Source organism: Bombina bombina, chromosome 4 (assembly GCF_027579735.1).
Source record: "Bombina bombina isolate aBomBom1 chromosome 4, aBomBom1.pri, whole genome shotgun sequence".
In the NCBI taxonomy this organism is placed as follows: Eukaryota; Metazoa; Chordata; class Amphibia; order Anura; family Bombinatoridae; genus Bombina; species Bombina bombina.
In genome coordinates, this window is record NC_069502.1 from 1,155,276,178 (window position 1) to 1,155,291,531 (window position 15,354).

The 15,354-nt window shown below is 39.6% G+C and overlaps 1 protein-coding gene across 1 annotated transcript in view; it reads right to left on the bottom strand.

Annotated features, from left to right (window-relative positions):
* The window catches only part of WDR26 (WD repeat domain 26), a 599,442-nt gene that overhangs the window by 569,580 nt on the left and 14,508 nt on the right, over window positions 1-15,354 (bottom strand). Inside the window, exons 2-3 of the mRNA XM_053712600.1 lie at window positions 8,628-8,727; window positions 8,424-8,480 (exon numbers count right to left, since the gene is read on the bottom strand). Coding sequence (XP_053568575.1) covers window positions 8,424-8,480; window positions 8,628-8,727 — 157 coding nt within the window. The remainder of the gene's footprint in view (window positions 1-8,423; window positions 8,481-8,627; window positions 8,728-15,354) is intronic.

A 15,354-nucleotide genomic window follows, 5' to 3' on the forward strand; every position in this document is an offset into this window, starting at 1 on the left:
TCTAGAAGGATGGTACCCTGAGAAACTTTAGACTCTTGAGGTCTAAAATTGGCCTGAAGGTTCCCTCTTTTTTGGGGAACCACGAACAGATTGGAATAAAACCCCAGACCCTGTTCCTGAATTGGAACGGGAACAATCCCTCCCAGAGCAGAGAGGTCTCCTACGCAGTGTAAGAACGCCTCTCTCTTTGTCTGGTCTGCAGATAATCTTGAAAGTAGAAATCTGCCTCTGGGAGGAAAAAAACTTTAAACTCCAGTTTGTATCCCTGAGACACTATTTCTATTGCCCAGGGATCCTGAACATCCCAAACCCAGGCTTGAACGAAGGAAAGTCTGCCTTCTACCAGATTCGGTCCCGGATCGGGGGCATGCCCTTCATGCTGTCTTGGAATCACTAACAGGCTTCTTGGATTGATTTCCTTTATTCCAAGACTGGCTGGGTCTCCATGTAGGCTTAGATTGTTCCTGCTTAGAGGAGGTAGAGGAAGAATTTCCTTTGAAGTTTCGAAAGGAACGAAAATTGAAGGGAAGCAGGTGACATCTTGCAAGTCCCCTTGGTCCATGCTTGTTCACAATTTGCCAAATAGTAAACAAATATTTTTACAAGTATTTGCAAATAGTAAACAAATATTTTTACAAGTATTTGCAAATATTAATTATAAAAACCGTTACTGTCTCTTTAAATTCAAATGATTTCTTTTTTTACTGCAAATCGCTCAGTTTTAAACACCAAAAAAATTTAACCTCTGCACCTCAGCACTCTGCTGAAGTGCTCCTACCTGAAGATCAGCTAAATTTCCCCTCTCTTCAGACTATCCGTTTTAGTGTTGCCTTGTTTAAATCCCAAACAACGATATGCTGTGAAAAAAGGAAATTTATGCTTACCTGATAAATGTATTTCTTTTTCGATACGATGAGTCCACAGATTTCATCCTTACTTGTGGGATTACGCCTCCTGGTCAGCAGGAGGAGGCAAAGAGCACCACCGCAGAGCTGTATATATAGCTCCTCCCTTCCCTCCCACTCCAGTCATTCGACCGAAGTTAGGAAGAGAAAGGAAAAGCCAAGGTGCAGAGGTGTCTGAAGTTTAACAAAAATATAATAACCTGTCGCAATAGAACAGGGCGGGCCGTGGACTCATTGTATCGAAAAAGAAAGAAATTTATCAGGTAAGCATAAATTTCCTTTTCTTTTTCAAGATACGATGAGTCCACGGATTTCATCCTTACTTGTGGGATACAATACCAAAGCTATAGTACACGGATGAAATGGGAGGGACAAGACAGGGAACCTAAACGGAAGGCACCACTGCTTGAAGAACTTTCCTCCCAAAAACAGCCTCAGCCGAGGCAAAAGTATCAAATTTGGAAAAAGTGTGAAGAGACGACCAAGTTGCAGCTTTGCAAATCTGTTCAACAGAAGCATCATTTTTAAATGCCCATGAGGAAGCCACAGCCCTAGTGGAATGAGCAGTAATACGTTCAGGAGGCTGCTGTCCAGCAGTTTCATATGCAAGGATGATACTCTTCAGCCAAAAAGAAAGAGGTAGCCGTAGCTTTCTGACCCCTACGTTTCCCCGAAAAAACGACAAACAAGGAAGACAATTGACGAAAATCCTTAGTCGCCTGTAAGTAGAACTTCAAAGCACGGACCACGCCCAAATTATGTAACAGACGCTCCTTCGCAGAAGAAGGATTAGGACACAAGGAAGACACAACAATTTCCTGATTAATATTCTTATTTGAAACAACCTTAGGAAGAAACCCAGGTTTGGTACGTAACACTACCTTATCTGAATGAAAAACAAGATAAGGAGATTCACATTGTAATGGCGAAAGCTCAGATACTCTGCGAGCAGAAGAAATAGCAACCAAAAACAAAACTTTAAAAGATAATAAATTAATATCTATGGAATGCATCGGTTCAAACGGAACCCCTTGAAGAACTCCAAGAACTAAATACAAACTGCAAGGAGGAGCAATTGGTCTGAATACAGGTCTGATTCTAGTCAGAGCCCGACAAAAAGATTGGACATCTGGAACATCTGCCAGACGCTTGTGTAACAAAATAGATAAAGCAGAAATCTGTCCCTTTAAGGAACTTGCTGACAATCCTTTCACCAATCCTTCTTGGAGAAAAGTTAAAATCCTGGGAATCCTAACTCTACTCCATGAGTAGCCCTTGGATTAACATCAATAAAGATATTTACGCCATATCTTATGGTAAATTTTTCTAGTAACAGGCTTACGCACCTGAATCAAGGTATCTATAACCGAATCAGAAAACCCACGCTTAGACAAAATTAAGCGTTCAATCTCCAAGCAGTCAGCTGCAGAGAAACTATATTCGGATGATGGAAGGGACCCTGAATGAGGTCTTTCCTCAATGGGAGCTTCCACGGTGGCTGAGATGACATGTCCACCAGATCGGCATACCAAATCCTGCGAGGCCACGCTGGGGTGATGAGGATCACCGACGCCCTCTCCTGTTTGACTCGAGTAATCACCCAGGGAAGAAGAGCAAACAGAGGGAATACATAAGCTAGGCTGAAAGACCAAGGCACTGCCAAGGCATCTATCAGCTCAGCCTGAGGATCCCTGGACCCGTATCTCGGAAGCTTGGCATTCTGACGAGAAGCCATGAGATCCAACTCCGGTCTGCCCCATCTGAGAATCAGGCTGGAAGATACCTCCGGCTGGTGTTCCCACTCTCCAGGATGAAAAGTCTGTCTGCTCAGAAAATCTGCCTCCCAGTTTTCCACCCCTCGGATGTAGATCGCCGACAGATGGCAAGAGTGAGACTCCGTCCTCTGTATTATCTTGGCTACTTCTGTAATCGCTAAGGAACTCCCTGATGATTGATGTAAGCAACGGTCGTTATGTTGTCCGACTGAAACCTGACAAACTGGGCTGAAGCCAACTGAGGCAAAGCCTGAAGCGCATTGTATATCGCTCTCGACTCTAGAATATTGATGGAAAGAAGAGACTCTACCTGAGTCCACACACCCTGAGCTCTTAGAGAGTTCTAGACTGCTCCCCATCCTACCAGGCTGACATCCGTTGTCACTATCACCCATGAAGGTCTACGAAAGCAGGTCCCCTGGGATAGATGATCCAGCGACAACCACCATAGAAGAGAGTTCCTCGTCTCCTAATCTAGATCTATTTGAGGAGACAAATCTGTATAATCTCCATTCCATTGCCTGAGCATGCTTAGTTGCAGAGGCTCCATGCACTGAGCCACTGACGGACGAGGATTGGAGTGAATTGACCGACAAGTAGTTAGAATCTTTAACTTTCTGACCTCCGTCAGAAAAATCTTCATTGATACAGAGTTGATTACGGTTCCCAGAAAGGGTACTCTTGTCTGAGGAACTAACAAACTCTTTTCCAGGTTGACCTTCCACCCGTGGGTCCTTAGGAAGGAAAGTACGATGTCGGTATGGGACTTTGCAAGATGAAATGACGACTCCTGAATCAGAATGCTGTCCAGATAAGGCGCTACTACGATGCCTCACGGCCGTAGAACTGCCATCAAAGACCCCAGAACCTTCGTGAAAATTGTGGGCGCCGTGGCCAGACCAAAAGGAAGAGCCACAAACTGATGTTTGTCCAGAAAGGCAAACCTTAGGAACTTGTGATGATCTCTGTGGATAGGAACATGAAGGTATGCATCCTTTAAATCCACCGTTGACATAAATTGACCTTCTTGAATCAATGGAAGAATGGTATGGATAGTTTCCATCTTGAAAGATGGAACTCTGAGAAACTTGTATAGACTCTTGAGATCTAAGATAGGTCTGAAGGTTCCCTCCTTTTTGGGAACTACAAACAGGTTTGATTAAAACCCCTGTCCTTGTTCCTGAATAGGAACGGGACAGATGACTCCCATGGAGGAGGGGTCTCTTACACAGCGTAAGAACGCCTCTCTCTTTATCTGGTCTACAGACAATCGAGAAAGAAGAAACCTTCCTACGGGGGGGGGGGGGGGGGGGGGAGAATTTCTGAATTCCAGCTGGTAACCCTGAGACACTATCTCTAATGCCCAGGGGTCCTGAACATCTCTCATCCAAGCTTGGATGGAAAAAAAAAAAAAAAAAGAAAGTCTGCCCCCTACTAGATCCGGTCCAGGATCCCTTCTGCCGCTCCCTTCATGCTGATTTGGGAGCGGCAGAAGGCTTCTTGGATTGTTTACCCTTGGTCCAAGGCTGAGTTGGTCTCCAAGTAGGCTTGGTTTGTGAATAGTTACCTTCCTGCTTAGAGGAAGGGGGAATTCCCTTAAAGTTTCAGAAGGAACGAAAATTACTTTGACGACCTCTCTGTTTGGATTTGTTATCTTGAGGGAGGAGATGACCCTTACCTCCCGTAAAGTCAGAAATAATTTCTTTCAAATCAGGTCCGAACAGGGTCTTCCCCTTGTATGGAATAGCCAAAAGCTTAGGACTTAGATGACACATCTGCAGACCAAGATTTTAACCATAAAACTCTGCGTGCTAAGAGGGAAAATCCTGAACTCTTAGTCGCTAATTTGGTAATCTGAAAAGAAGCATCAGTAATAAAAGAATTAGCTAACTTAAGAGCTTTAATTCTATCTTGTATTTCTTCTAAAGAAGTCTCTGTTTTAAGAGACTCTTCTAAAGCATCAAACAAATAAGCAGCCGCAGTCGTAACTAACAATGTAGGCCGCTGGTTGCAATAGCAACCCCTGATGAACATATATTTTTTTTAAGCAGACCCTCCAATTTCTTATCCATAGTGTCCTTAAAAGCACAACTATCCTCGATAGGAATAGAAGTTAGTTTAGCCAAGGTTGAAATAGCTCCCTCCACCCTAGGGACCGTCTGCCAAGAGTCCCTTAATGGCGTCAGCGATAGTATACATCTTCTTGAAAACGGGAGAAGGGGAAAAAGTAATACCCGGTCTCTCCCATTCCTTAGGCAATAATTTCTGAAGTTCTCTTAGGAACTGGAAATACATCCGAATAAGAAGGGACCTCTAAATATCTGTCCAACTTACTCAATTTCTCTGGAGGAACCACAATTGAATCACAGTCATCCAGATTCACCAAAACCTCCCTCAATAACAGGTGGAGGTGTTCAAGTTTAAACCTGAAGGAAACCACATCTGGATCCGTTAGAGGTAAGCCACTTCCTGAGTCAGAAAGTTCCCCCTCGGATAGAACCTCCATACCCTCCAATTCAGATCCCTGGAAGGGCACATCTGAGATCGCCATTAAAACATCCGAAGCTGTATTGACCATGAGGTAATCCTTCCTACTGTGCTTGCCTTGGAGCACCGGAAAGGCAGATAACGCTTGAGAAAGGGTAGATGACATGACCGCAGCTATATCCTGCAGAGTGATTGCAGCAGAAGCTGTAGAGGAACTTGGCCCCGCTTGAGCGGCCGTTAAGGGCTGTGACGCTTCATATATCATCTATCTACTTCATATACACAAATAAAATTTTATACTCGGCAGCTGGTATAACAAGTCATTGAAAATACATTCATATAAAAACAATTTTACAGTGTACTGTCCCTTTAATCATGAAACTAGATTGTCCCTTTAAATATCTGGAAAATTATGCAGTTTGTGCATGGGATAGTTTAACAGGATATTAAAAAGTGCTCCTTTAGTGAAAACAAATATAGGTTTATAAGTAAACATAAAATGAAACAGATTGTGCAGGAGAAAAAAATAAAAAAACCCAGGCAAATAGGAGCTGATTTTGCCTTATCTGAGCATGAGCAAATATGACAGTTTTATCTTTATATTCATTTAATAGTAAACCAGCTCATATTACTCAAGAAGTTTTTGACCAATCTAGCCCTTGTAGGGCTGTGACAGGAAGTAATGAACACTGCACAAATTAAGTTTAATTATTTTTTATTTATTTTTAAAAAGGTACAAACCATTTGAAATGATAATTAAAAGATATTGCAATGATTTATATTAGAGGGGGTGTGAAACCTGAATGTTTTTCACAATTCAGATACAGCATACAATTTTAAACAACTTTCAAATTTACTTCTGTTATCTAATTTGCTTCCTTCTCTTTTTTATTCTTTGTTGAAAATCATACCTAGATAGGCTCAGGAGCAGCAATTCATTTCTGTGAGATAGATGCCAATCGGTGCCTCTACATATGTGACTTGTCATTGGCTTACTTGATATGGTCAGCTAGCTCTCAGTATTGCATTGCTGCACTTTCAACATAGGAAAACAAAATAATGAAGCAAATAAATATAAGTAAACTAGAAAGTTGTTTAAAATTGCATGTTCTATCTGAATCATGAAAGAAATTTTTTTTTTTTTTTTTATTATTCAGATAGGAAACTTATTGAAAATTGCATTCTCTATTTACTTCTATTAGCAAATGTGCTTTGTACTCATGATATTCTTTGTTGAAGAGATATCTAGGTAGGTAGCGTGCACATATCTGAAGCTTTACATGACAGGAAATAGTGCTGCCATCTAGTGCTCTTGCTAATGTATTACATTGTTGCAAAACTGCCGAATATAGTGCTGCATACACGTGCACACTCCTGAGCTTATATCTCTGCTTTTCAAGAAAGAAAAACAAGAAAACAAACAAAATTTCGTAATAGAAGTAAATTGGAAAGTTGTTTAAAATTGTATTCTCTATCTGAATCATGAGAGAATTTTTTTGGTTTTTAGGTCCTGTTAAGTATAAGCCACTGCTTAGTGCTAATTTTATTACATCAATGAGACTAATTTCATATCCCTTTAAGTAACATTTATAAATAACAAAACCTTTGTATTTTATGCATTACACTGCCCCCACCCAGCTACTTCATAATGCCACCTAGCTGGCAAGATTTTTGGTGGAGAATAATCCAAACAGTAAGAGCCCTCACCGTCTAGGTGCCGTGGTACAGGTTTGCTGCCCCCCAGAGTTAAAGGGACACGAAACCCACTTTTTATCTTTCATGATTCAGATAGAACATACACTTTTAAAACAACTTTCTAATTTACTTCTATTATCTAATTTGTTTCATTCTCTTTTTATCATTTCTTCAAGGAGCAGCAATACACTACTGGTTTCTAACTGAACACATGGGCGAGCCAATCACAATCGATATATATGCAGCCACCAATCAGCAGCTAGAACCTAAGTTCTCTACTGCTCCTGAGCTTACCTAGATAAACCTTTCAGCAAAGGATAACAAGAGAAGGAAGCAAATTAAATGATAGTAAATTGGAAAGTTTAAAATTGCATGTTCTGTCTAAATCATGAAATAAAAGTTTTGGGTTTCATGCCCCTTTAAGGCTGGTTCATTTAAAACGGGAAGTGCATATTTGTGAACAACTGAACCTTAAATTGACATTTTTGTATTAAAAACAAAAAACGCTCTACTTTGTCAATGTATTTTATGTTTAAATAGAATTAAACAAATTCCCTTCCTTTACTATGTGTTTTTTGATACAAAGTTCCATTCCTAGAGTGCTCAAGGCTACAGCTAGTTCGTGCCTGTGGCCTGCGTTTCAATTGCTCACTAGATGTATCCTTTGCAGAGGTCAAAGGGAGATGAAACCACATTTTCTTCTTTCATGATTGAGATAGCGCATGCAGTTTTAAAATTTACGTCTATATTCAAATTTAATTTGTTCTCCTGGTATCTTTGATGAAAAACAGGGAGGTGAGCTCAGGAGCGTGCATGTGTCGCGCATTTTGTGGCAGCAGTTTTGCAAGAATACTAGATGGCAGCACGATTTCCTACCAAGGTATCTCTTCAACAAAGAACATCATCGGAAAAAAAGGAAATTGGAAACTATTTTTAAAATTATATGCTCGCTCGGATTCCCAAAAGAAAAGCATTTAGGTTTCACATCACTTTAACATGTTGGAAAAGAAAGGAATTTGATAATAAAATTGTCTAACAGAATGTCCGATTACTCACTAGCTAATAACTCCCGCTGTATTACTGGCAGAAAAAGAAAAACACCTCGAATCATTTATAAAACAAAACAAAACAAAAAAAAGCGCTAGGTAAAGGAACTTCCAGTTTTCAAAACACTGCAACACATTGTAAAATTCTCGGTTTCTGGTTCAAGGAAAGGAAAAAAAAAAAACACACATACACAGTGTGTCGCATTAAGGCTGCATGAATCCTTGTCTTGCACACCACTGAAGGTTACACTAACACGATCATCTATAAATGTAATCTCTACATTAGATATATTTATTATTTTTTTAAACTCGTATCTCATAATTTGAACAAAGTTGAACGATAATTTCAAATACCAATAAAATAGCGCTTACAATTTTAAATCATGTAAAACAGTAAAGAAAGAAGAAAAAAAAAACACGACACCACCACCACTGTGTTTTTAGAATTCACACAAACAGCTCTGCAGAAAGTTAAGCATTTTATGGATTGCATCAGCAGAGGTTAGATTTCTTACCATAACAGCATGTGGAGAGTGCACTAAAGACTTCAGCTCATTTAGATCATTCTCCGCCTGCAAGAAGGAGGAGGGAAAACAAACCCATTTTTACTTAAAATCAGTCTTAAATACAATTTCTAAATATTACATCACATGTATATCTAATACAACTATGACATTCTAAACAGAAAAATTAATATAAAAGCCATAACATTGAGTTACCTTGTCCCATTCCCCTTCCATGACATGATTACGAAATTTGGTAGCAGAAGGATGCTCTAAACGACATCCTGATTCTTGCATGAGGAGATCAACTGTCTGGCTGCAAGAGAGATATGGCATCAAAACCTGCTCATCTTACCCTGACCTGCTCCCCCTACAACATATCTTAAAAAAAAAAAAAGGCGACAATAAACACATTTAAATTGTAATATAAAATGAGATAGATATAAACCCGCAATACACTTTCATTATTTATTTTGACCCCTTTTGCTGTAATTCCATTCTGAAATTGTGAGCTTTTCTGTTCCTGTTAGAAATGGAAGTGCAGAACATTTTTCGGTTTCTGCTTGGGACCAGACTGTGGGTCCCAAGCAGTACTTCTATTACTTCTATTGTGTTTAACACCTTTGCAGGCATATGCTCACATGTTGTAAGTGCCCGTGTATCAGCATTCAAATATACTTTGAGAGAGTATCAGCAATAGGACACAAATCCCACAGAGTAACTCAGTACCTGTAAAACTGCATTCACTGGGAGCTCACAAAGAGCACTGCAGAACAGAAAAGCATATGTGCGCGTAAGATCTTTACAGTTTCTATAAAAAAAACAGGTATTGTTTCCATGAAAACCGTCACTGAAGCCTGGTTATGTAATAACAGGATCCTTTATTCCATCAATCATTGCCCCAGGGTCCAGGATTTGCAATCTTGCACCTCCCCCATATTTTGCAGTAACAGCTAGTGATCCCGTCCTCGGTCAGCAGCAGGAAGGCCTACTCTTCTGCTGGATGTAAACATCACCCTCCCTACAAGGTAAATGTGAATCTAGACTTTCAAAAAAAAAAAAAAAAAAAAAAAAAAAAAGGGAACTGAAACATCACTACCCAGATTTACAAAACAGCTTAACAACTTACCAGAATAGAAAACAAGGACAAGATGTCAAAATACAGCTCTAACAGGATGGCTGAGACAAAAATATGCATCAACAATGACATAGCAAAGTGATTACAGGCTGACAAAAGAGAGGAAAACATTTGTGACAAGACCTATCGTTGCTATACGGTCCTCGCAGCCTGCTACACTACAAGATTCACCTACACCCATTTATTACCAAAAGATTTAATATCACAAGGTATTACAACGCACCCCCCCCGACAGTTTAAAGGGAAAGCATACACCAATTTTTCATATAACTATGTAAAAACCCTTTTAAAAACTTACTTAGAAGATCCCAATATAGCATGGTTGATCAGGTTAGTCTGGGACACCCACCGAAAGGGGCTGATAGAACCTCTCCCTCCCTGCATATGAAAAGACCCATTATACAAACAGAAGCAATCTGAAGTCTTTATACATCAGTATACATCTAAAACTGGGGATTGGTTAGGAGTCTGAAAATCAGCACAATGTTTTTTTAAAATAAGCAAAACTATACATTACTACAAAAACACCCTTAGATGGGCTACATAAATGGATCAACAACAAAACACTCTCTCTCTAAACATCCTGTCTATGCAACATTCTAACCAACTCCAAATAAACCTTGTCTACCACTTCATAAAATATTTGACTTCATTATATATTTTTTCTTAAATTCCTATTGCTCGACTAACGTCTCAGCCCTCTGATTTGCCCTTTATAATCTAACACCATTGTAGGGACAAGCAGCTATTTCAAAGCCTCAGATTATTCTAAAACACTAAAAACAAAATGAAACAGACCAAGCAACAACAGGGTAGGTGCAGCACAGAACATACAGAAATCTGTGTGTCTGAGCAGAGCATTTAGAGCTGTTGAGGCCTAGCTACATATTTCTGTGATTAGATCGCTGTAAGGGATGTTAAGCCCATGTAATACAATCTATCAGCATTGTGTGTCTCACTGCAGACAGACGGTGCACGGTTACACACATACACTGACTCACTCCTAGAGAACACAAACTTACACACCACTAAGCCTAAATCTATAGACACTAATGGGCACATACAATCAGGTATGCCCAGCCTCAGGCACCAAGGCTCACAAAACAAGATAATTTAAGGACTTCTGTGTCTTGGACAATTGTGAGATTAATGGCAGACATTCTGAGCAAGCCATTGTGTACAAAGATCTACATTAAAGGGCCATAATATGCTTAAAATACATGCTCTCATTTGTTAGAGCAGGGCTCGACAAACCCAGGAACCAGGTATCCACTGGCTCCTAGAATTTTACCCCTGCTTCCTAACTGTCTGGCTCCTAAATATCTAACAGATTTGTCAACCACTGTGTTACAGCATGTCATTTTAAGACTTTCGACCCTGCAATACTATGTGCTTAACCCCCAAAAAGGAGTAGCGCTCAGGACACAAAAAGCACTGTAGGTCAAAATCATAAATGCAGCTGATCCAATCAGCAGCGCTAGTTGCTCCGCTGAGAAAGGCGAATAGCACTGCTGATTTCATCAGTGTCGGTTTCTGCTTGGGACCAGACTGTGGGTCCCAAGCAGTACTTCTATTACTTCTATTGTGTTTAACACCTTTGCAGGCATATGCTCACATGTTGTAAGTGCCCGTGTATCAGCATTCAAATATACTTTGAGAGAGTATCAGCAATAGGACACAAATTAACCCCTTAGTGACCAGAGCACTTTTCCATTTGTTGACCGTTTGGGACCAAGGCTATTTTTACATTTCTACAGTGTTTGTGTTTAGCTGTAATTTTCCTCTTACTCATTTACTGTACCCACACATATTATATACCGATTTTCTCGCCATTAAATGGACTTTCTAAAGATACCATTATTTTCATCATATCTTATAATTTAGTATAAAAAAAAAAAAAAAAAAAAATTCAAACTTTGACCCCCAAAATCTGTTGCACATCTACAACCACCAAAAAACACCCATGCTAAATAGTTTCTAAATTTTGTCCTGAGTTTAGAAATACCCAATGTTTACATCTTCTTTGCAAGTTATAGGGCCATAAATATAAGTAGCACTTTGCTATTTCCAAACCACTTTTTTTCAAAATTAGCGCTAGTTACATTGGGACACTGATATCTGTCAGGAATCCCTGAATATCCTTTAACATGTATATATTTTTTTTTTAGAAGACATCACAAAGTATTGATCTAGGCCCATTTTGGTATATTTCATGCCACCATTTCACCGCCAAATGCGATCAAATAAAAATAATTGTTCACTTTTTCACAAACTTTAGGTTTCTCACTGAAATTATTTACAAACAGCTTGTGCCATTATGGCACAAATGGTTTTAAATGCTTCTCTGGGATCCCCTTTGTTCAGAAATAGATATATATGGCTTTGATGTTGCTTTTTGGTAATTAGAAGGCCGCTAAATGCCACTGCGCACCACACGTCTATTATGCACAGCAGTGAAGGGTTTAATTAGAGAGCATGTAGGGAGCTCGTATGGTTAATTTTAGCTTTAGTGTAGTGTAGTAGACAACCCCAAGTATTGATCTAGGCCCATTTTTGTAAATTTCATGCAACCATTTCACCGCCAAATGCGATCAAAATAATAAAAAAAAAAAATTAAAAAAAAACCCACCAACCTTAAAGTTTTTCACAATTTTAGGTTTCTCACTGAAAGTATTTACACACAGCTTGTGCAATTATGGCACAAATTGTTGTAAATGCTTCTCTGGGATCACCTTTGTTCAGAAATAGCAGACATATATGGCTTTGGCGTTGCTTTTTGGTAGTTAGGACGCTAAATGCCGCTGCGCATCACACGTATATTGTATGTCTAGCAGTGAAGGGGTTAATTAGGTAGCTTGTAGGGAGCTTGCAGGGTTAATTTTAGCTTTAGTGTAGAGATCAGCCTCCCACCTGACACATCCCATCCCCTGATCCCTCCCAAACAGCTCCCTTCCCTCCACCACAATTGTCCCTGCCATCTTAAGTACTGGCAGAAAGTCTGACAGTACTAAAATAAGTGTTTTTGGGGGGGGGGGTTAGGTTTAAAAAAAAAAAAATTATTCTGCTGTGTAGGACCCCCCCCTTAGCCCCCAACCACCCTGATCCCCCCCAAACAGCTCTTTAACCCCCCTCTGCCTTATTGTGCGCCATATTGGGTACTGGCAGCTGTCTGCCAGTACCCACTTTGAAATAAGAATGTATTTTAATTTTTATTATTTTATTAAAGATTTTCTTTATTTCTGTAGTGTAGCTGCCCCCCCCCCCTCAACATCCAACCCCCCACCCTCTCCCAGATCTCTTAATTTTAAAATCCCACCCTCAGATCTACAGCATATTGATGCTGTTTGCAGGGATCTCACGTGCATGCCCCTCATGCGCAAGATACCTCCCCCCTCCTCCACCAATGACTGCCCACCCGCCTCCCTGGATGAGCTCCCACCCACCAACGATGACGGCCATAGATAGCCGATGCAGAGAGAGCCACAGAGTGTGTCTGCATCGGATGGCTAAAAACAGTTATTGAAGGATGCCTCAATATCGAGGCATCACTGCAATAACATGAAAGCGACTGGAAGCGATCAGGATAGCTTCCACCGCTTTCAAAGACCAACGACGTATGGGGTACGTCCTTGGTCGTTAACTGCATTTTTTGGCAGGACATACCCCATACGTCGTTGGTCGTTAAGGGGTTAAGTATTCGCTGATGCAATACACACCGCAGCAGAAAAACAGTAACTTTTACTACAACCTTTTTTGCTAATGGAAGCATACTGCAAAAATGCTTCTATTTAAAATTGAAATGCATATTTCAATATTGACCTATCCCTTTAAGTGCATGTATGCAATAGACAGATATGTCAGGTTTGCAGACAGCTGGACAAACAAAATAAGCAAGGACACAAAGCAAACAAAAAAAACCACACACTTAACCCCTAGGAAGGGAAACCATCTACAGTTCTATTAAAATCTTAAAGGGATATTGTAGCAGAGACATCAAGCGTAATGCATTAGAGCATGCCATTTGTATTACTTGTTGTGGAACAGCATATGTTTAACCCCCACACAGGACAGAATTTCAAAATAATAAACGTATCCCATATTCCTAAAAGCACAGGCTCTACACAACTTGTAGGTAAAAAGACAATCATGTTCTTAGGCAGCACTGACAGATGAAATCAATAAATATTAAAACGGCTCGAGACCTCTACAACATCCTTATTACATATATTTAACATTAGCACACAAACGTTCCATATTATCCTCACATCTATAAAGAAGTACACGTAATGAATCAGATTGTACGCCTGTCTTTAATTAGGCACACAAATAATCACTGGGCCATAATGCATTAGTCATTATTTATAGAATCTAAAAAATGGTAATTTAAAATGCACTAGGCGTTTTGTTTCTTTTTATAACTTGTAGAGGCGTGACCACATCCTCAAACTTATGTGGGAGTTGTCCTTTTGAGCCAGTGAGGCACTAATCCCTAGGCATCAGTAGGGTACAAACATTAAAGGGACAATGTACTATAAAATTAGTATCCCCTTGACGTGTTTGAGCTTTATTCCAGCTGCAGTTTAAAATGTAGGGGATTTGCTTCTTTGTGTATATTTTTGTATACAAAATAGCTGTCTGTCGATACCACAACCCAATGAAACTGGCTGAGCTTGCAGGGATAGAAGTCCTTGTTAACTTATCTCACTATATTTACACAAAATCCTTCTCATCTCATACTGTACACACACAAACCTCTATGGCAAGATTCTCTAAATATCTCTTACGAGGTCCATCGGGATTGTTTTCAAGGGCAATTGTTATCTTGGGCAAATACAAAATTGCTAAACGTGTCACAAAAGTTTCAACATAATTTAAACAAAATACATAAATCATTAAATTATGAGTTTGTGATTGTAAATTAAAAGCATAAAATAAAATATGATGCCAACAAAAGGTCCTGCTCTTTTCTGAGCCAGATTTATTCCCTGCCCTCAGGCCTCCCCGAACTGGCCAGATTTTGAGGATATGAATTAGGAGCACAGGTAAAATAATCAGCTGATCAGTAAACATGGTTGTTTTATCTTCTCTCACCCAAAGTAACCCTGAAATCTGGCCTGTTGGGAAGGCCTGTGGAACGGTTTCAAAACAAAAATAAAGAAAAAGGTTGCCCAAATGGTATAGTAAATAAGAAAAATGTTTAAAATCTTCAAAAGAAGAGAGAAAAATCTCACTCACATGATAGTTGTCACCTTAGCCAGAGTCAACACAGGCCTACAGGGAGTCTTCAGCTCTCCAGCTAGCTGAATCACTCAGGCAAGTTGGTTATAACAAAAAGTTAAACCTCTATGTTTAAAAGCCTCTTTTGACATATAAGTCAATAACTGCCTTTATGGAATAGCTTGAAAAAGATGAAAGAAAATAATGTTATACTAAACATATTCTGGTTTATGTCTATGTTATAACCAACTTGCCCAAGTGATCCAGCTGGCTGGGGAGCCGCAAACTATCCCAGAAGGCCTGCTAAGGTGACGACTATCACATGAGAGATTCATCGCTAAGTTTTTAACCATTACTTTGGATTTACTACATCTACAGTAAGTGTCTCTTTTGGTGTACTTAAGATACTAAAAGCAAACAAAAAAAATAAATGGTGCTGTTTACAAAGATTACTCAAACAGCAAGTCAAAAATGTAGACACTGTAAATCTCAGACAGCAGCTTTAAAAACATATTTGAATTTTAATCATCATCGTCTGATTAGGAAAATGTGCAGCTGCTACCTTCCCCTTTGTGCATTAGCACAGAC